The sequence below is a fragment of the Chrysemys picta genome, chromosome 11 (genome assembly GCF_011386835.1).
Source record: "Chrysemys picta bellii isolate R12L10 chromosome 11, ASM1138683v2, whole genome shotgun sequence".
NCBI classification, from domain to species: Eukaryota; Metazoa; Chordata; order Testudines; family Emydidae; genus Chrysemys; species Chrysemys picta.
In genome coordinates this window covers 62,666,730-62,688,512 of record NC_088801.1, presented here as the reverse complement: position 1 = coordinate 62,688,512, position 21,783 = coordinate 62,666,730, and the positions used below count along the sequence as shown (strand labels likewise).

At 46.9% G+C, this 21,783-nt stretch overlaps 2 protein-coding genes across 2 annotated transcripts in view; one reads left to right on the top strand and one right to left on the bottom strand.

Annotated features, from left to right (window-relative positions):
• The first annotated feature begins 1,337 nt into the window (after positions 1-1,337).
• Positions 1,338-3,887, top strand: FZD5 (frizzled class receptor 5). The gene has a single exon (XM_005306093.4). The coding sequence runs from the start codon at positions 1,487-1,489 to the stop codon at positions 3,389-3,391; it is 1,905 nt and encodes a 634-aa protein (XP_005306150.4). The 5' UTR covers positions 1,338-1,486; the 3' UTR covers positions 3,392-3,887.
• Positions 3,888-11,782: 7,895 nt separating this feature from the next.
• CCNYL1 (cyclin Y like 1) overlaps positions 11,783-21,783 on the bottom strand; it is a 50,951-nt gene continuing 40,950 nt past the window's right edge. Inside the window, exons 9-10 of the mRNA XM_005306092.4 lie at positions 16,675-16,837; positions 11,783-13,529 (exon numbers count right to left, since the gene is read on the bottom strand). Of these exons, the coding sequence (XP_005306149.1) occupies positions 13,413-13,529; positions 16,675-16,837 (280 nt within the window). The 3' untranslated portion in view covers positions 11,783-13,412. The remainder of the gene's footprint in view (positions 13,530-16,674; positions 16,838-21,783) is intronic.

The window sequence follows — 21,783 nt, the reverse complement described above, 5'->3', positions numbered from 1 at the left end:
GAAAGTGAGCTGGCCCGGTCTGGTAGGGCCACGCGCTGCTGCTGAAAGAGCAGTTGGGATTCTGCAGGGCCAGAAGAAGCTAACTGAGAGTCCAGGAGACGCACCTCAAACAAGAGGGCCCCAGTTAGATTCAAAATAGCTGAGACAAGGGGTTTATAAATGTTTCCCTGCTACGTTTGCTTATCCTATTACTGGGAGCTACTTTTCATAGCGGAAGGATATGTTGGAGAAACATCCAAAAAACTGTTTGTGAGTTTTGAATGAAATGTATAATTAATGAGCTCTCAGGCTCTCCGGAGTATGCATTAGTAGGTTATTGATGCACTTCTTAGGTGTTGAAAGCACAAAGCCACAGCTTATTTCTGTCCCGTTCCTTCCTGTTCTTCACTTTAACTTATCTCTGTGGAGGGAATCGGGTTTGTTTCAATGAGCTCCATTATCCCAGTCCACCTATTGCCAAGTTTATATATAAGGTCATATAAGCTATCTTTGTGGACATGCATGGGGTGAACTACATCTCAAACATATTAAACTTATGAGCCTTCTCTAGATGTTGAAGTATTAGAAGGTTTTTAGAGGCACTGTCAGTTTACAAATCCTAGGCTGAGATTTTTAAAATTCCTCATCTGTGTTATTAATCAACAGCCTTGATTGTGACAGCTGCATTGATGGCACAGATCTATCCTCCTTATAGGGTTTGTTTACTATTTATGTTTGTGGTAGCTGCAAAGAGACGCTCTGCAAGTCAGTTTCGCGCTGTGGGTCTCATGCACTAGCACAGTGCTGTGATGTTGTGCAACGAGGGCAAGGGAAGGGACACATCGCAACACCCACCTTTGCATTTGACACTGCAAGTCACTTCCCCCGCCGGTGCCTGTGTCGAGGTGAGAGCTCGGGTGCTCCAGGGTGGCCTGGATGGGGATCTGTGCCTGAGGACTGGCAGTGGTTTCCCTTTGGAAGCGGAGACTTCCCGGTTGCTGGGGAAGGGTCCCCGTTTAAGCAGATTCAGAGGTGGGGCGCCCCGCCCAGCGCCGGTGTGTGCCCCAATGGGAGGGGGGGGAATGAGACGTTCCCTTGGGGAATCACCGGGGGGAGTGGGTGGGGCTAAACGCGGAGGGGCGTGGCACTCAGCAGGGGGCGTGTCCAGCAGGCGAGGGGGCGGGGCTGCAGCCCGTGCATTTGAGCGCAGGTGGCCGTGTCCGCGGCTCCACTCCGCCCGCGCCGGCTGTAGGGGTGGCGGTGGCTGCAGCGAGTGCCAGGGCCGGAGCCCGCGGGCGGCAGAGCGCAGCAGCGGCTGAGGGGGGCTACAAGGTGCCGGGCGCTCGGGGCAGCCTGATGCCCTTCCCGCCCGACCGGATCGCAGCGGCCGGGACCTCGCTCCCCTTCCCCTTTCGCTGCAGGTGGCTGCCCGCGGCCATGGAGCCCGGCGTGCGGGGGCAGCGAGCCGGCCGGGGCTGAGCGCCGAGCCGCCCCTCGCGGGCGGGCCATGCCCCAGGGGCCGGGCGCGGCGCAGGGACCGCTGCCAAACTTCTCCGGGAGCCGAGCGCCGCCCGTGCCTAGGGAGCGCCCCGGCCCGCCGGACTCGGGCTCCCCGCCGCCGGCGGGCGCCGGGGAGAGACTCCGCGGCTCCTGCCCGAGCTCGTCTGCTGCTGTCCCGGGCCAGCCGCGGCCGGTGCCGGGGCGCGCTGCGCTCACGATGGTCGGCGCCGGCCGGGGGCTCCTGAACCTGCTGCTCCTGCTGCGGCTCCCGCTGCTCGCGGCCGCCGCCGCCAAGGCGCCCGTGTGCCAGGAGATCACGGTGCCCATGTGCAAGGGCATCGGCTACAACCTGACCTACATGCCCAACCAGTTCAACCACGACACGCAGGACGAGGCGGGGCTGGAGGTGCACCAGTTCTGGCCTCTGGTGGAGATCCAGTGCTCGCCGGACCTGCGCTTCTTCCTCTGCAGCGTCTACACCCCCATCTGCCTGCTGGACTACGCCAAGCCCCTGCCGCCCTGCCGCGCCGTGTGCGAGCGGGCCAAGGCCGGCTGCTCGCCCCTCATGCGCCAGTACGGCTTCGCCTGGCCCGAGCGGATGAGCTGCGACCGGCTGCCGGCGCTGGGGGACCCGGACACGCTCTGCATGGATTACAACCGCAGCGAGCCCACCACCCCACCCGCCGCGCCGCCCGCCCTGGCCAAGCCCACCCGCGCCTCCAGGGGGCCCCAGAGGAGCCTGACCCCGGACTGCGGCCGGGTGTGCCGGTGCACCGAGCCCTTCGTGCCCATCGCCCGCGAGTCCCACCCGCTCTATAGCAAGATCCAGACCGGCCAGGTGCCCAACTGCGCCGTGCCCTGCTTCCAGCCCTACTTCACCCAGGACGAGAAGACCTTCGCCAGCTTCTGGATCGGGCTCTGGTCCATCCTCTGCTTCCTCTCCACCTCCACCACCGTGGCCACCTTCCTGATCGACATGGAGCGGTTCCGCTACCCGGAGCGGCCCATCATCTTCCTCTCCGCCTGCTACCTCTTCGTCTCCCTGGGCTACATCGTGCGGCTGGTGGCGGGCCACGCCAGCGTGGCTTGCAACCCGGAGTACCGCCACGTGCACTACGAGACCACGGGCCCCGCGCTCTGCACCATGGTCTTCCTCCTGCTCTACTTCTTCGGCATGGCCAGCTCCATCTGGTGGGTGATCCTGTCCCTCACCTGGTTCCTGGCCGCCGGCCTGAAATGGGGCAACGAGGCCATCGCCGGCTACTCCCAGTACTTCCACCTGGCCGCCTGGCTCATCCCCAGCGTCAAGTCCATCGCCGTGCTGGCCCTGAGCTCGGTGGACGGGGACCCGGTGGCGGGGGTTTGCTACGTGGGCAACCAGAACCTGGACAACCTGCGGGGCTTCGTGCTGGCCCCCCTGGTGGTCTATCTCTTCACCGGGACCCTCTTTCTGCTGGCGGGCTTCGTGTCCCTCTTCCGCATCCGCAGCGTCATCAAGCAAGGGGGCACCAAGACGGATAAGCTGGAGAAGCTGATGATCCGCATCGGCATCTTCACCGTCCTCTACACGGTGCCGGCCACCCTGGTGGTGGCGTGTTACGTGTACGAGCAGCACTACCGGGAGAGCTGGGAGAAGGCGCACAACTGCTCCTGCCCCGGCGACCCCAGCAAGCCCAAGCCGGACTACGCCATCTTCATGCTCAAGTACTTCATGTGCCTGGTGGTGGGCATCACCTCGGGCGTGTGGATCTGGTCCGGAAAGACGCTGGACTCCTGGAGGCAGTTTACGGGGAAGTGGTGCCGGGGGAGGAAGCCCTCCACGTACAGTGAAGCCGGCTCCGCTTTGACAGCGAGGGCTGGGGGCGCCCCCGCCGCTTCCTACCACAAACCAGTCCCGCTTTCTCAGGTGTGACGAGCACCGGGACCGCGCCAGGCTCTCCCGGGGCCAGGGTTTGCAAAGCAGGAGAGTGGGGGCTCTGCTCCGGGGGCCGGGAGCTGCGGCATCCCCCAGCCCTTTGTAATGGGAAGGGGATCCCGCTGGGAAGGGCCAGAGGGTCCCCCGAAGCGCGTGTGGCCACCTGTCTGAGCGGGGAGAGCTGACTGCTCCGGCCGGCCCCGCTCAGAGCCGCTGTACAATACCTGAGCTAGCAGGTAACTCCAGCCTCGTGATCGCTCCCGCTCAGTGGTATTATAGCTGCGGGTACCAGCAGGGACGTGTCTCTGAGGCGGGCTGGTAGATTTCACGCCCCGTTGCCCACGGGCGGATGTAACAGGAAAGGGAGCCCGTTGAACGGAGACTTTTTTTTATCAACGCACTGGAAGATCAGCTTCCAGAGTAACTTTATTCAAAAACCCTGGGTGGCGGGGGCGGAGAATAAACACGGGGTTTTCGTGCCCTTTTTTACCGATCCTTGCTGCCTTTTTCCGCGGGATCCCGCCCCGGGGGCATGGGACGGGCAGTCACCTAAGCATGATGAGGGTGACCAGCTAGAACGTGTGAAAAATCAGGCTAGGGAGTGGGGGGTAATAGGCGCCCCCCTAAGAAGAAGCCCCAATCTCAGGCCTGTCCCTATAAAAGCGGGACAGCGGGTCACCCGAAGCAGGACAGTTCTTGGGCTAATCCGTTGTCATCTCCTAGAGCCCGAGCCCAGGACGTGGGATGAGCTGGGTTCCTAGGGTGAAACGACCCGGCCCCCGAGATTGTGAAACGGCTCCCTGCTCTCAGGCTAGACCCCGCGGGTGGCTGCCCTAGGCAGGGACACCCCGGTTACAGCGCGGGGCTTTAATCAACTGCGTGCGAACGCACCCCCCCCCCCCCCGCTGGGTGCTCGGCCACCCGGCTCCCTGCCCAGGAACCAGACCAGCGCCCGCCCCCACGCAAGGCAGGGGCCATGGCAGTCCCCGGGAATCCTGCCCCGTGTGGGGGGAGTTTAAACCTCGGTGAGCTCTTGCGAAGCAGAGATTCGTAGTTTACAAGGGGCCTTTAACAGTCCGCCTGTTTAAAAGGGAGTCAGTCCCCCGGGTTAGGAAAGCGGGGGGAGGGAAGCAAGCGCAGGTCGCAGTTACAAAAACCAAGTGTCCGGGGGCGGGGGGCGCTTTTCATCCTCCCGTAAAGGGCCGGGGAGGGGAAAGGGCCCCGGCTGCCAGCGGTCGCTTATTGGCGCTGCGCACTTAAAGCCTAACCGTGTTTGCAACCTGGAAGTTTTGCCACCGTCTTGAGCCGGGCAAAGGTCTGCGCCTGCCTCAGCCTGCCCGGGCGGAGTTTACTGCCGCCTTTTCCCCTCGCTTTCCCTCCTGCTTCTTGCCGTGGGTTAGGGCCCAAGTCGCTGCTTTGCCTAAAACACCCGAGGCGAGCCGGCCAATCGCCGGCCAATCGCCGGCCAGCTCTTAGCAGACAGGCCCGATCTCCCCCAGCCGGGCAAGCAAAGCTCAACGCGCCCTTTGCCCTTTCTGCAGGGGGAGATGCCGAGCGGCTGCTCAAAGCGGGCTTGAGCCCAGGCCACGGCCTGCTGCCGTAGCACTGGCCTGGTTCTCACTCCCCCGGCGAACGAGGGCCAGGGGGTTTCTACTGAAACCGGCTTTGCCATTTCCTCCGCCGCTCTGGTCTAGGCAGGTGCCGCCCGCCCGGGTTTCCGACTTCAGCAGTAGGGCTGGGCTGGGCGACGGGCGGATTAAAGCGCCCTAGAGCCAAAGCAGCCTCCAGCTTTGATGCAATGTGGCAGTAGCCCAACACCTGCTTTTGGACTATAAAGTGGTGCAGGTTTAAAGCTGGCACTGAGCAGTGAGCACTCAGTCAGCAGGACCCACACGGGTAAGGGGACAGGGCTGGTGCATTGACCTGCACTCCCCAGGCACAAAAAGGGACATAGCCCCTCCCCCCAGCAGCAGGATATTTCAAGGCCCAGGCCCCTGAGTCCAGAGGCCTCTCGCTGTGTGGGCAGTAGGAGGAGTGAGGGGGAAAGCTCTAAAAACCCTGATTTCCCCAGAAGCAGCTGAATGTTCTCTGCTGAGTTGCACCACCTCAGATAGCCACGGCAGCGCCAGAGAGCACCTGCTCCCTGAGCTGGCCAGGGTTTGAAAGCTCTACACCCCTTCCTCCCAAGGCAGCTCTATAGGCAAAATTCTACTCCCCTGCTTATCAGAAACCGAAATGGAAAGCAAGCCCCCAGCCAGCCAGAAAACCAAGGATGGCCCATAGTAGTGGTGGTGGTGGGAATATGAACAAGCCCCCAGCAGCTAGGCAATAACTTTCCCCAGCACAAGTTAGTAGCAGCTGTGACACAAGGGTCCTGCAATGCAGTGAGTGTATAGTACTTCACCTAGAGATGGTTCAGTTACACACTGTAAATAATTGTACTATGGAAGCTGGTCTGTATATACTAGAGAGTTTTAGTGAACTTTGATACAGGTTTGTTCTCATTAATAAGGCAGCTTCAGCCTAGCTCCACTGGGGCTAGTTGTGGGGTGTAGTCCAGCATCCTGACTCATTTTACAGTGGTCAAATTCAGGCCCAGTCTTACCCGGGTCTTGCTGTAGTGGCCTTGTGTAGGCACAGCTAGACATGCTTCATTCAATACTTTGAACAAAACCCCATCAAAGGATTTTTCTTCTTCAAGTGTGACTGCCTCAGTGCAGTTTTTTTTTTTAATCAGCTGCAAACTGTGGACTACTGGAAAAAATGTGAGCATAGGTGAAGCAGTGGTATTATAGCTTTAGGCTAGTGACAAATCTTTGCTACAGACAATCAATCATTTAGGTTCGATAAATGTCTATCAGGGATGGTCTAGACAGTATTTGGTCCTGCCATGCGGGCAGGGGACTGGACTCGATGACCTCTCGAGGTCCCTTCCCATCCTAGAATCTATATAACGGCTGAAACTTTATTTGCCCTGGCTTTCAGGATTCTCCAAATTTTCACCACTGCATTGCCAGCAGCAGCAACTAAGAGCAGTAGGTGGGTAAAGAGACATTAGTTTGTGCCCAGGTAGGTGGGGCCCACACTTATCCGCATTAGACTTCACACAGTTCAGTTGCTGACCCTGTGACTTTTTTTTGTTTAAGAAGTAACTTTGTATGTATTCTATTTTGTGAAAAGTTGAAGAAAACCTGAGATTTTATTCAAAGAAAAAATATGGAGATTAGCTATTTATGAGAAAACAAAAGTGTCTATTTTTATTTCTTTGTTCTTGATGATGGTAGAGCAAAATAAAAGGAACAACAGGGGGAATGAACGTGCTGGAGAATGTCTCCTCCCCCCCCCCCCCCATTTCTTACCAGCAGGAGACACTGAAAGGGATGTGCTGAGACTAGCCCTGAGGCAATGAAATAGGGCTTATAAGAGTAGTGCCTAGCTCCATGAGGCCCTATTCCCACATTGGGGACTCCAGGCATTATTATACAAATAATAAACATGTCACATTTCCCTGCAGGAAATAGGAATGCAGCTAGTGGAATCCCACCAGAAGTCTTCACACAGGTTATAAACAAAGCCTTGTAAGGAAATGTTACAGAAATGGGCAGGGGGGGAAGCTTAGGTCTGTTCTGTGACTTTTTTTTTAAAGGGGGGGGGGTAAACACATGTAGATCAAGAGTTGCTTTCAAGGCAAGCATTGCTGTTGGCTTGTGTCCATAACAGCTCCTGTAAAGTGCACTGCCCTGACTGTTCAAGGTAACACCTCATAGCTAGAGCATAGGCCTTACTATAAAATGTACGGGTCTTTTGACTTGGAATAGTGTCAGGTCCTTATCAAGCAATAAACTCAAGCACCACACACCTGTCCTTTGGTACTTACCAGTTAACACAGTCAAGCAAGTCTCAGTCAACTAGGAGTGTATGCCAATCTCCGTCTTGTGTCCAGATTTGGTGCAGACCCACATAATCCACAAGACAGACCCTGGAAATCTTCCTCTGCAGGAGGTAACATCTCATTTTGCAAGGATTCAGTCTAAAAGGTACCCATGCTGTAGGAAGAGCATTTAAAATAGGGAGGCTTGCTCACTTGTGACTAATCACGCAGCACTCAGCTATCCAGTTAGCTTTGAAGTGTGCACGCCTAGCATCGGCTGGATTTCTGTCACCCAAGCAGCGCTATCAGAAGTGATCATGGACAAAATGCGGACACCGACCCCCAAGATTACGATTCCAAGGCACCAATACCTGTCTGGCCATTCTCCATCAGTGGAAATAAGATGGTCACAGGGTCTGATCCTGCTGTGCATCGAGATCCACAACTTCCTTTGGCTAGAGAGGCTGCAGCACCTCTCAGAATGGGGCCTTTTCTAATAAACTAGGGCACACTCACTTCCTTTTAAATACACCCTTTAAAACACACACTGGGTCTCGTCTTGTTCCAGCCTTCCCCTCTCCTGGAGTCTGCCATACTCTGGGATTTGGAGGCTTGGATCTGCATGGGGAGTTAGAATGCGTAGGTGAATAGGAGGTGTACAGAAGTGGCACACCAGGAATCAACACAGCGCTGGTCCAGAGTTCATCCCTACAGCTGGGGAAGGAAGCTGGTTCCTGTAGGTGGCAGGTTGCTAGTCACCTGAGCTAGTCAGTCCCTTACTAACAAGTAAGCCACTGGAATAGTTTATCCCCTGATTAGGCATCTCATCACTAATCTAGGTCCCCCAGGGTGCATTCAGTCCATATCTGTCTATTCAGACCAATCTCAGGGCAGCTGCTGCCTCTTCCATTGTCTTGCACAGCACATAAGAGCTGGCAGGGAACAGGTGCTGTAGAAATCTTAGTCTTGTGAGGCAAGTTTAGGAACTGCACTACAGGGGACAAACTTCTGTATCTTGGATTAGTCTCATCTTGCTGCTGCCCTCCCCCCCAGTTGTCTTAGAACTAGGCATAGCCTTTACAGACTGACAGGTTAGCCTAATTCGCCACCCCCAGTACAGCAAATCAGCAGTCATTCAATGGAGCCACAAAGATGTGAGAGACAGGAAGATCAGGTCCAATGACCCAGAGCGCTCACAACTTCTAAGATACCATGCACCATGAGAAAGGAAGGTAAACATGAGTGTTAAGGACAAGAGTGACAACGCTCTTAAGAAAAGAGGGGTGTAATTTGGTGCACTCTATAAATCCTTTCTGCATTTATCTCTGGTATGCCACTTGGCAAGAGAACATGCGTCACGTAAGGATGGATATTTCTTACAAAAACTGGGTACAGGTCATGCAAGAACTACATGAGCAACAGGGAACGGATCACTTGATGATTACCTTTTCTGTTCATTCCCTCTGGAGCACATTGGTCACTGTCAGAAGACAGGATACGAGGCTAGATGGACCTTTAGTCTGACCCAGTATAGCCGTTCTTGTATGGAAATTAGGTCTGAAGAGATACCACCACTTCCTTCTGGTGGAGCTCTCTCCACTATTCAGATTTGCACGTCACCATTGACCAGCAGCCATCCTTACTTCAGTGCGTGGAACATACTCTGTAGCACGTATTCCACCTCTCCTTCAGCGCTTGCCTCAAATCGCTCCCTTCTCCTCCTCCTCCACTTGTCCACATTATGCCTGATGCCTTTTCTTGGTAAAAATCTGGGTGGTGTTGACATTTATTCTATCCCAAGAGTACTTGTCCTCCTACCTGCCAAACCCACTTTAAGTGGGTCTCATACTAAATTGCCGTAGCAACAAAACACACAGTTCCTGTATCCAAAGGGCAAAGGTTGCGCTGAAGCAAGTTTGCATTCTTCAGCTGGGATTCTATCAGACTAAGCCCGTATCAATGAATGGTTGGCAGAGCATTGATCTACACCTAACACTACTTGTGGATGGGAGCGGAGTTGATTCTAACTAGCCTGCATTGAAGCAACACATAGCTGGGCAATTTGCTGCCAGCGATTGAGTGTCACAGCTACGACTAGAAGATGACAGTGTTGCAGCTCAATAAAGATTTACGTATCCAACTGTTGGATTGGTGGGCATTTTTCATTGGGTTATCTATACCCAGTACACATAGCCCAATGCACACACCGATCTATCCTGCCAGGCTGGCTCATAGGCAGAGAGAGAAAAAGAATTAACTTGTCCTCTATAATAAAATCTCATTATTGTTTTTAAAGGGACATTTCCAATAGTAATTATGAATAAATTCCCTCTTAGCAATGGCTTGTTTTTGAAACAGCACGGTTGACACCTTCTAGGGAGCCTTTTCTAAAAACACCAGGCTTCCCGGGGAAAAACTGGGTAAGATTCCCTTTGAAACACACAGATGCTGTCTCTCCTTAAGGTGTCTTACAGCACCAAAAAGCAAAACCCAACTTCTTTGCTGCTTCTATGTATAAAGGTCCAAAAGATTTAATATCCCCGATTTCTCTGAGGTTGAAGAGCAGATTTTAAAGGTTTGTCTTTTGTGTTTTTGCTGGAAAACTAGAGCACTGGAGTGGGAGTTAAGTCCTCAACAAAAGGGGAATGGATGTTTCTCACAAGCGGTTGTCAGTTTCTTTTGTTAACTCCTATTTAACTGTTTTAAATAGATTAAAAATCACTTCCCCCTCCTCAATAGCTCAGATTTCAGTTTGGTTATAGCAAAATCTCACTAGTTCTCCAATCAACCACCAACTCCTCTTGCAAAAAACAGGGTAGTAAGGACTTGCTTTTCCAAAGCAAGTGTTCTAAAAATATTCATGCCTTTATACCATCAAGAAGCAGCAAAAAGAGCATACCTTTTATTCCTCCCTAAGTCATTTTCAATAGCTTTTAATGCAAAGATGTAAACCAATGGGTAAGGAGACTCAAAGCATCTACAATATAGAAATATGATCACCTACACCTAAAATGAAGAACACTGAAATATCAGTAGAAATGCAGAGAAAGTAAAAGATGATTCCACACAAATATCTTACCGTGTAGAAATTTCATACAAGATATTTTTCACAGGTTGGAGAAACAAGGTGGATGAAGTAATTAATAGCTTTTGTTGGACCAACTTCTGTTGGAGAGAGAGACCAGGTTTTGAGCCACACGGAGTTCTTCAGGTCCGGGAAAGGTCCAATAAAAGATATTACTTCACCCACCTCGTCTCTAATATCCTGGGACTGACAGCTAGAACTACACTGCATATAACTTCTGTAGGGGTTGGTCACCAAAGGCTGGCTGAACAGTGGATTTCCATATGGGGGAGGTGGAAAGGAGAGAATGAGCATTCTGACTGATAAGTAGCAATTTGTTAGCCAGTCTGTCAGATTAATGCATCAATGAAAGTTGATTTTTAAGGTAAACTGACTTTTTCAAATTCAGATTTTATCTATTTTGCACGTGTCATCAGATGCCCCATGCTGTTGCAGCCCCACATATCAGGCATGATACTTGGTAACTTAAAATGCCACTGAGCAAAGGCAGCTCCTGATTTCAGTCTGGTGATGAGGAGTCAGACGCAGTTAGCGCTTGTATTAGCTACACAAAAGATTAGCAATACGTCCTGCAGATTCATGTTACTTTATGGGGAGTTTTTTTCCGATCCTCCCACACTGTTAGGAAGAGGTCTATTGACACATCCTAAGATCGGTCATGCGCCTACAAACCAGGATCATAAATCTCTTTTCTTACTGTGCTATTACATCCTTCACTATTTCATCTGTCAAAGAAAAGATGAATACCAGGCCCAGGTGATGCTTTCCTTAGAAGTGCCAGAAGGCACCTGCTACGTTTGTGAAAGCTGTATAACCAATCAGCAAAATAAGCACAGGAAAAGTGTGTTTATATTCACCTCAGAAAGTTCAAATCAGGTTGCAGAGTATTAACTAAAACACAGACTTGTAAGAATTAGGTTACAGGTCAACCTGAAAAATCAGATTGGAAATTAAAAGCAGCTAACCTCGCTCCAGAGTAGATTCAAAAGGAGGACTAATGCAGCAGCGTGAGACAAGTTACCTCCAGCAAGTTTCTTGCATTTAAACCAAAAATCTACCAGTCACCATTAGTTACTTAAACATTGTTGTTCACAAATGTTAACAATAAATAGGACCTGGAATCACAGTTGTCATCAGCCAGCCATACCCTTCCTTCAGCTTAAAACACACAAACTGCAGTTGACTGAAAACTGTATGACCCCAGCACACCTCTAATATTCATTTTTGGCTCCTAAGGGATATTTTCAGATAAAGGTGGTAAGACAAAAACTTTAATTAGCTCATATTGGGGTGGATTTCACACACCATAGGACTAAGATTTGGTGAGATTCTAAAGTAGCCACACAGGGCCACGTCTTCATTTTAATCTGTTCAATAAGTTATTTGCAAACAAACTCAGAAAATGGTACAGAACACTCTAACCACCTTTAGCTTTAATTAAAATAGAGTTTATTATTAGCTTTTTTTTTTTAATACAAACATGAGAAAGGAAAACCACCTGAAGATGTAGCATTATTTTCAAAAATTGAATCGTGATCAATACCTGAAGTTCCAAGTTCCATGGATTGCGGGGCTGGAGCTGGTAGATTTGCAAACTTTAAAATACTATACATATTTAAATAGTTTGAATGCTGCCAAATTGTTATACTCAGAAGTCCCTAATCTCAAAGGCATGGGGACCTGATAACTTACTGGACCTTGGATGGAAGCAGGGTTGAACAGAATTTGTCCTAGGAACTAATGTCATTCAGTATGGCACAAAGTGCCTAGAATCTATCTAGAACTGGGAGAAGGAGATATAAGGGTTAGTAACAGGAAAAGTCTATTCATACTTATCCTGTTTAGAGTTTTGAAGTTTGAAAGGAAACTTCATCCCAAATTCTCATTCTGGAGGAGTAAACTCTATCTTCAGGAAAAGCAGAGTTACACAAGTTATAATGTTCACTTCTCCAAAAAAATAAGTCTGACAACTTATACATTGGAGTTTTGTTTTTTTAAGAACTCCTTTGAACGAAATCTTATGTGCTAATTGGGAATAAGTATCTACCCCTATCAGTGAGTCCAGGATCCTCGAACTCACTGTCCCACCACAAAAGTAAACCCCCATCTGAAAGCAGGAAGTCTAAGGGAACCAAAACAGACACGATAATCTTATCATCAACTTCGTCAGAACTCCACAGCATAAAGCACAACGGATCTGTAGTGGAAGAATTCAGAGAAGCAATGCAGTAGGCTATTCATCACTGGATTGCCACATTGTTTGGGATAGTGACTTTGTTTCCAATACAGCTCTCTCTCATTCAGTGCCTCAGAAAGATATACAGGATGCATATTTTCCTAAGCAGTAGTAAAAGTATTAGAAAGTGAGAAGCACCATAGTTCACAAGAAATGCAGCATGGACCCTATACATTTGAACAATCAATATGTAACACCATTTCTCTGCTTCCAACCAAAACATTCCAAATCCTGTGACAGTCTCTACCGGAACGACACTGCTGCTCAAACAGCTTCTTGGTTTTGAACTCATCACCAATAATAGCAGCTTTTGAATAGCAAAACCCCTCAACACTTATCTATGCTACCATTTCAAACTCCAGAGTGGCTTTATACTTTGTTAGAGTCCTCTTTTTTGTGTGTGTGTGAGCACTGCATTCACTCTGAAAGGCAAACGCAGCAGGATACTGGATGACCGGGAGAAGAGGGAAGAACATTGTAACTATCGTCACGTGGTTAGTGTTTAAATTCTAAAATTTAAAACTACTCATTATTAAAAACCTCATCATTCACAGCTATAGGCCTACACAGTAAGCAAACATCTGTGGGGGGGAGGTGGGGAGCTTGTTTTTGCACCTCTGGATACATTTAAAGGAGGAGCACTGATTTGACAAGGTCCCATTTTTTGAATGGAATATGCTCCTCAGGCCCTGGGGTCCCTTGGCTGGTTTTATCCTTCCTCCCCTTACTGGAAGACACCATCACTGCTGGCTTATGTGCATGGAGTGGTGGTATTCCTCCGGTTCACACGTACGCTGGCTTCACGGTGCTGCACCCTTCTCTCTCCTCAGGAGAGGATGGCATTAGAACGACGGATACCAACTAAATTATCAGCACTGAAAGATCGTCTCATAGCAGCTTTGGACAAGTCTTTGTATTTGTCCTCACAGAGCCTGGAGATAGCCTGTAAAATACATTCAGATACAAAAGAATGAATGCGGGAATTAGAAGCGTTCAAACATTTTAAGAAAGCTCTTACAATGGCAACGCTAATGGACCAAGCACTTACAGTGCCTATATCTTTCAGTGACGCTACTGGCTGCTGCCCTGGGTAGGCTATTACAAAAAAAAACCTTTTGTTGAGGGAAAACATTAAGGGGCTGTAGAAACTGCATCTTTAAGGATCTCTCCCCATGTTCACCCGTATCATTATTAGTCACAGGAGATTATGATTTTTAAATGCAGTTCAATCTCCACATCTCTAAGCAACTTAAATCTTATACCAGCCTCTACAGCTTAATGGAAATCTTGGATCCAACTTGAAGGATGTGTGTTCATGTGCAAATTCCACTCACAACTCCATGTAAATAGATGAGGTTTGGAGCCCAGGCTATGGATATGAGGCTCAGGAGGGATCCTAGAGATTCCTAAGCCCTGAAGGAAGAGGTTACAGGCGACTGCTGGTTCCCCCCCCCCCCCCCTCAACATAACCATCTAGGATTCTTAGGGTGTATAGGGGAGAATTTGAAAGGGAAATTTATTAGGGCTGGTGTTTTTGCACTTCCTGAGCCAGACAACTTTTTGCTGACGTTTGTAACCCAACACAAAGGGTTTGTGAATCCAATAAGGAGATCCTGGTGCTGAACTGTACAGTACTATCCACCCTGCTTTAGTGCAGGCAATGTCCTATTAACACAGGTCTGAGAATTGTATTTAGTATTTGAACTGCTTTAACTAAACTGCAGAGTAGCTCCGTTTATTGAACGATTAAAGCAGCATGTACACTGGGGTGCAGTTATTCCAGTAGTGAGATTCCCATTAAATCTGTGTGTCAACTAATTCGATTAGAAACTCTTCACGACAGTGTGATTGGGGCCTCTAGGGGCCATCATAATGCAAATAAATACATACAGAAGGGTGTCACTTTCTATTTGTATGCTGAGCTGTTACTATTAGGCTCAGAATGTCAGTTGTGAGTATTAACTTCCATTAAAAATTTACCACCATCACCAGATGAGCTTTCACAGCTCTTCATTCAGTAAAGAGACTGCACCTTCCCTCTAGGGTAGCACCCATTCTGCACAGCCCAATATTCTCAAAGTTCAAAAGGTGAGCAGTGCTTCTCAGCATGAATAGATTGCTAAGTGTATTCTAAAATAATTATTTACATTTCTTTCTGTCAGCCTCCTTCTGGAGGCATTCATTTGGCTCAAGAGTGGCATGCTTTGAGACACTGGCTGCACAAGCCCCCGCTGCAAGACCAGACAAAACCGCTCTTTGGCATTAATGCGAGCACATCCATCAGAAAGGAACCCGTGTGTCACATTAAGCCCCACTCCCCCATATGGTGCAAATCCGTTTTCAATCTGCTGGAATACTAATTCGCTGCTTAAGACAAGCTCCCAAACTGACCTTTTTGTGTTTTTAAGCCAAAGGCAGGTTTGTTTTTAAATTCAGAAAAAAACGTTTAGCAAATACTTTGTAAATTGTAAACGTTTTAAATCACAGAATATGCAGTAAATATTTTTCATATATACGCACATTAGTGAGTATGTTGTGGCAAATCATATGCTTGCTGAGAACCATTCAGTGAAGTAATATTGAGTAACAGGCCCCCAAATATTTGCAGCAAAGAAGTGCAAAACTGGGGCTCACGCCTGTCCAGAACTCATCCACGTCTGCCTATGTACTGAACAGATTAGAGAACAATTTTCTGAGGAATAGAGTAGTAGTAGTATTATTGGCGTGCTCAAATATAACAACATTTATTATTTGTAGCACGGTAGTACCTGGGAGCCCCCCGTCCTGGACCCCGCTGTGGTAGGTGTTGGTACAAACAACTTAAAAAAAGACATTCCCTGCCCAGAGCTGCACTATAATCACAGAAGCAGTTAGTGACAGTATTAGCTTTAACATTACTTAAAGGTTGAAAAAAACCAACAAAGAAAAGCAAAACAAAATCTGCGGAAAAATAATGAAGTGATATAGTTCCATTTTTAGGCATCTCTTGTCTACCGTTTCAAAGGATCAGTAAGTGATTACACCTTCTGAAATGCAGCCATTTCTGAAATGGAGTTAAGAACCCAGCATGCCGCACAATTTTTGGGGTGTGGATGAAAAGTGGTTTGGGCCAAGAATAAAGTAGCAAAACTCTATTAAGAAAGGGGCTATCGGACCTTTTAGTGTCTACACAGAGTCTTTGTTTGTAAGGTCTCAAATTAAAGACCAAACTGCATGGTAGTCAATGTATCTACCTCAGAAAGAGAAGGGATTGAGTTGACCCTGACAGAAGTTTTGCCTGGGGTTCCCATGTAATTTATATGCCGTTCAAATGCTTCTCCTTGTACTCTAGCATCATGTTAAAGCAACCATGAAGAAAGGTTTGTGCTGTGAAAAGCAATGTCTGTTTTAATTAAGTGAGCTTGGATCCTAGAGAACAGTAATGGAGCTCTTAGGGCAGTCATGAGGACTCTCTGGCAGGGGGTATTTTTACTAGCCAAGTTCTGCTAGGTCAGTTATAGTACATAACATTTAAGTGGAGATTCAAGATTATTCATAAAATAGTTCTTTTCATTGATAAAAGATATTAGTTCACAGTGATTTTTTTCAAGTTGTGAAGTGAAACTACCACCTCCACATCCAGTTTAATAAATCATAATTAGGAGCATTAAGAACTCCTTTAAAGCTCAAAAAGGAGCTGTGCACTAGGTGCTATGGAAACCTGAATTTCAACAGGTTTGAAATGGATGTTTTAGGGCGCTTGGAAAGGAGACGTGACCAGGGAAAGAGAAACACAGTCCATTACGAACACAGCTTTTACTATTAAGTGGCCTAGCCGAACTACAGTTCCAGAAACTAATGCCTTGTGTTTTAAGGACCTAAATAGACTGAAGCCCCTCTTACGCCGTCTCCTCAGGATATATGTTTCAGTTATAAAGCACCAATGTGTTTTACAAGTGATAACTCCCATTATTAAGGGGTTAAACCTCTCTAATACACTACTCTAAAAGCTTTTTAGTTTTGCTAATCACCACATAATACAATTAGCCAGAGAAGCTGTTATTATGCAGCCACAGGAGTGCCCAGCTCACCAAGTCTCAGGCCATTACCTCCAGTTTCTGTGCTCTCTCTTTACTAAGAGGCTCCAGCAGAAAATTCAGGTTGTTGTCATCTGCTAAGGAGCGAAGGTCAAAGTAGTATTTGGCATAAACACTGGCAGGAACATTTATATTAAACTGCAGCAGCTCCAAGAAGTGTCTTTCCATCTCATTCCTAAAAGGGGTAGCAGGGAAACAAGGAAATGGGATTCAACATTTGCAACCAAGTCAAGCTGAACAGACCACAAATCACTTTCACAATGACCGGTTATACAACAGCCCTTCAAATTCTGTACTGTACTGTTGTTTTCAAAACGCAATGGATTAATTCACTAGTGCTCAAAACCAGGTACAGCTTCTGAGCCCCCGCACCTCCAGCTTAGGGAGAAAGGTCATTGCACCGTTGCACACTCACTCTACTGACTTAGAAGGTTCATTCTTCAGACTTCCATTAGGACAGCTGTACAATTCCTACTCCATTCTTGTTCTCTCAGAAGGCCCTACTCTAGCAATCAGATGAAAGGAATGATATATGCTGTTCATTAGCTCTGAAGAACTTGCAGACATTTTCACCGGGCGGATAACAGGAAGGGGGTTTATTGAAGTAGAGGCGGACCAACAAAAGGAGTAGTCACATCACCACGGCAACAAATGGATCTATGAAGAGCTGCTGCTATTATCTCAGAGAAAAAAGCCTCTTGAGGCAACATGGATTCATCTCCAATAGGTAAATAAATAAGCAAGCAGCATTAGGTGGGAAAAGGAATTTTCTTCTCAATGGCATTAGGCAGGATAACAAAGTACTCTGTCAGAGCACAGGCACTAGTTTTGACTCACTACGCTATCTGTAGTGTCCAAATCATTTGGGGTGAGGGAAGTGGGAAGCGACCTGTTGCATGGGAGGGGAGCTTTCTTTGGCTATTGCAGGTATCGAACAGGTATAAACAAACTGTATGCAATTTGAAAGGTAAGTCACACACAAAAAAAATCAGTAAGTTGTTCTTGCTCTTTGGAAGCTTTTAAGATGGATGTTTTTAAGATGGCCCCCCCAGAGAAGGAAAACAAATCGAGGAATCATCCAGATTGTGTCTTGGGTTGGATGGCTGGTCTCATAATGTGAATAGCAGCTTTATGTTAGTTTCTAGCAGGGTGGACTTGAGTCCCATTGAACCTACTGCCAAAATTAATTTCCTGTTCATATGGTCATAAGCCTATAGAAATGTAAATCAGATAATGTTTTGATGATCGGCTGATCAGGGCTTGATTTATCCCATGAATAAATGCTCATCATCATCCCTTTTGTTCTTGCTACACTAATACATTTTAATTGTGTAAAAATACAATGCTTCATAGGATTAACAAGTCTATTAATAGCAGTTTTAAAAAAATCTAGCAAAAGCATAATACCCATATGTTTTCTGTACAAATGTAGGTAGCCAAAAGAATGAACAGCATGTTCCCTCTTTTGCACAATGTAATTCACAGGATTAGCAGCTGCACGGTTAATTTTGTCACTGATTAGAGACAAAATCCATCAAGGCAGAAAAGTTTATAGTAAAGAAGGGTTTCCAAATATCAAATTAATTTTCTTTTAATTTTTCAATTAAGAAATTAAGAAAGTGTCTTTAGGTCCAAACTTTCTGCTGGGGAGACTGAGGTGAGGCAGAGGATGAAGATACGCAGAATGTTGATGCTTTACTTTTGGTCATGTTGCCTCTCCATTTGCCCTTCATATCAAAATTAAATTCATATACCCATAAGAGGACTTTAGGTAGCGTTCACTTTCCACAGCTCCAAAAAGCTAATTTTCTAACAGTTAACCAATACATTTGGGACCCCAAGTACTGTACCACACTGCAAAATTAAGCACTTCAGTGGCGTTATAAATAGGGGAAAGTGAGTTTATTTCTGCAATATGCCTTCTTCTGTGGCACTGCCTACTTGGTTTATAAGTGGCTATAGAACTGTAAAGCATCTTTTTCATCAGTTCTGCAATTACCACTCTCAGGTAGGTAGGGGTATGAATGATAGATCAGTCAGTCCTCGATCTTCCAAATTTCAGCTCAAAGAGAAAATGAAGCACACAGGCTACTAGGAATCAGCTAGGTCTAACAGCTGCTGTAGAGAGTGAAAGGCTTTATTTGCACACAAAAGTTGCACCAAACTGATTTAAGTGGAACTGGTATAAACCCTTGTGACACTCAAACTGATTTAAGAGTGTTCACACAAGGAGTTACACCAGTTTAGTTAGATCGGTTTCTAAATTGATTGAGGGCTTGTCTATACAGGGAAATTTACCAGCAGAATAACGACAGCAGTATAATTATTTAGTATGGGTCCACTGGTAAGTTTCCCCATTTAGACAAGTCCTTAGTTAAAATCGGAGCAGCTTGTGTTTAGACATGGCCCAAGTGTTTGGAAAATAAAAGTTGCACTGGGACAGCTGCTCTGGTGTCACTCAAACAATAAGGCTCTGCTTAGCACTTGCAGCAAACTTAGCACTTGCTACAAAGCGGTCTCCAACATCTGAACATGACCATTTCTGAAATTCTTTCCCAGGTATTTCGCTCAGTAGGATTAACATAATAAAAGGATTTAATTCCCACTATTGGAAAAGTAGTTTAAAAACAGCAGAACAGCTAATACTGGCAAAAAAAAAAAAAAATACACTGCCAAGTACTAATTAAATTGGGCCTAAGTCAGGTTTGGTTAAGAGGAAATCACTTACCAATAGCAGTTTCCTAAAGATCTAGATCACATTAGGCCACCACAATTGGGTTTGTTTTGCACAAACTCCAAACTCAGAGTTCTAAGCTTCTAGTTTCAAGCAGGGGCTAAACCCCTGCAGTGAAACATAAGCCACCTCCTTTCAATCTAATGGTGGAAAGTTGTTCATGTGCATTAGAGGCTTGATCAAAAAGATCACAGAACCTTCATCTCAGCAACTGTCTACACTAGGGAAAAACCATCTTTAAAAAATAAACTTAATTTTCAGCCCTATGTCAATTCAATTTGCTCCTAGCAGGGTTAGAGGATGAGATGCTGACTGTTAACAATCAGCAGGATTCCCCAGCATTGCCAACCCCAGTTGAGCGGAACCAGGGATACTTGTGTGAAATTTTTCAAGAATGCTGTTAGTGTAGACAAGTGCTTTGAGGTAAGATGAATGGCGATTTATCACAACTGGTATCTGCTAAAAGAACACCAGTTCCACTTCTCTCCTCCAAAAACAGTCAATAGAGCTCCATTCTTGAAGACCAGTCTGCAGGAAAGGGGTGTGTATAAAACAAGCAGACAGAGTAAAAGCCAAGGGAAATACCTTGAACAGTAACAAAGGAATGTTTTTGGTGTGAAGGATGATAAACACAAGGTTGGTTGGTTTTAAAAGGATCATTATCTCAAAAACTCTTTTCTGATATTTTATTGTTTGGAAAGTACAATTACTATTTGGGAAGTGAAATGTGTGACCCTAGTCCTCAAAAAAAATCCTGTAAAACCAACAGGTCAAAGTTTGAGTCTCAGTTTGAGGCTGAATCCAAAGTACAGTGCTTAGGAAACATACGCAGAGTCCTTCACATTTCTGCATTATAAATCTACTACTGAGAAAGAAACCAGACGCCTACTGTTATAGCACACACAACTGCTTTATATTGAATCAGACTGAATGTGTACTTGGAATTATAGCTGTATCAGGCTGTTAATTTTTTTTTTGTTAACACATAGAAGAGCCAGCTAGAACCTGGGAGAAGTGAAGCACCGAATCCAGTGTGAAGTTCCCCATGTACAATGCTTTGTGGATTCTCTGAGGTGCTTAGATACCATGATGATAAATAATTAAGAACAGAGATAAAACCAAGATTAACTAAGAAATATAATTAAACTGTGGCTTTGACAATGTTCTCTTGGAGACCGAGCCTATTGAGGTGTAAATTGAAACCAAGAGCTGATGGGTTTTGAGAGCTTAAGTCCTCACCATATAAAAGTCTAGTGACATTGGTTTTGGGGAAAAGGGAAAGCAGCTAGAATAAAGTCTTCCCATTTTCTGATGGCCTTTCAGGAGGGAGTTGTTGTCTATAGTCTCAAACTGCATTCGCAAGGGGACAGTTTGGAGAATTCTCTGAAGCTAATTAGCCCTGCTAGCTAATGCCTAAGAGGCACAAGTCCACAGCAATGCAAGCTTCCTGGGGAGGTGGAGGTAAAAAGGCTTTTGGTGTCCCTACAACAGAAAGATCCTCTGAAAGAGAGATCCTGGTAGTCTGGCTGGTTTCCCTACCTCAGAAACCTTGACGCCATTTCTTGTCTTAGAGCCTCGAAACACTTTGGCTTTTCACAGGAAGGCAGAACACCAATTTTGGATGTTGTAAGCAACCCTGCAACCAGACTTGTGGGCCGGCTTCTGTCTGATGCAGTCTCTTTATTCCATACTTGATTGGAAGAGGACTGGATGACTGAGCTTAGCATCTGCAACTAGCCTTTAACTTTTGCCTAAAAGACGTTCCCCATCCATCTTTTGGCAGATCCTCGAATTTCTGCTGAACATGTGTGTGAAGTCTTTAAAAAGGCAGTCTTGTTCTCATGAAAACCATCAATACTGTAAATAGTTTATCATACTGTCATCTCACTGATATCAAAGGGGATAGATACCACTACTGTCGCCACACTGCCAAATCAGCTTTTTTAGAACCTTTATTCTGTTTGGGAAGAGAATCTAACAAGTGCCTGGGCTGTCTAACACAGCTCCAGTTAGCATCTGTCCATGAAGTACAGGTAGTTTCCAATGACATCTGCCATTGAGGTGAACTGGCAAATCTTCATCCAAAGGTGACCCAACGTTTCTGATTATGGTCCTGAAGTGCTGTAATCTGTGTCTAATCTGACAGTAGTAGTCATCAGAACCAGGATCGAACAGGGAGTGTGATGCAACAATCTTGGTGTTCCTACCCTGAAGGTACTACTTACCTACCATCTTTGACCCAGCTGGGGTTGCAGGACACAGAAACATCAAATAGCCCAGAAGGAAGTGGATGGGCACTGCTATCCTATCCCCAGATACCCTAATATGTATGCTTTGTATCCTAGATGGTCTCCAAATTTAAAGGACCTTATCTTCAAGTCTGTAGA

Bases quoted from the DNA above. Each gene is read 5' to 3' on its own strand.
- FZD5 (XM_005306093.4), top strand. From the start codon at position 1,487: ATGCCCCAGGGGCCGGGCGCGGCGCAGGGACCGCTGCCAAACTTCTCC.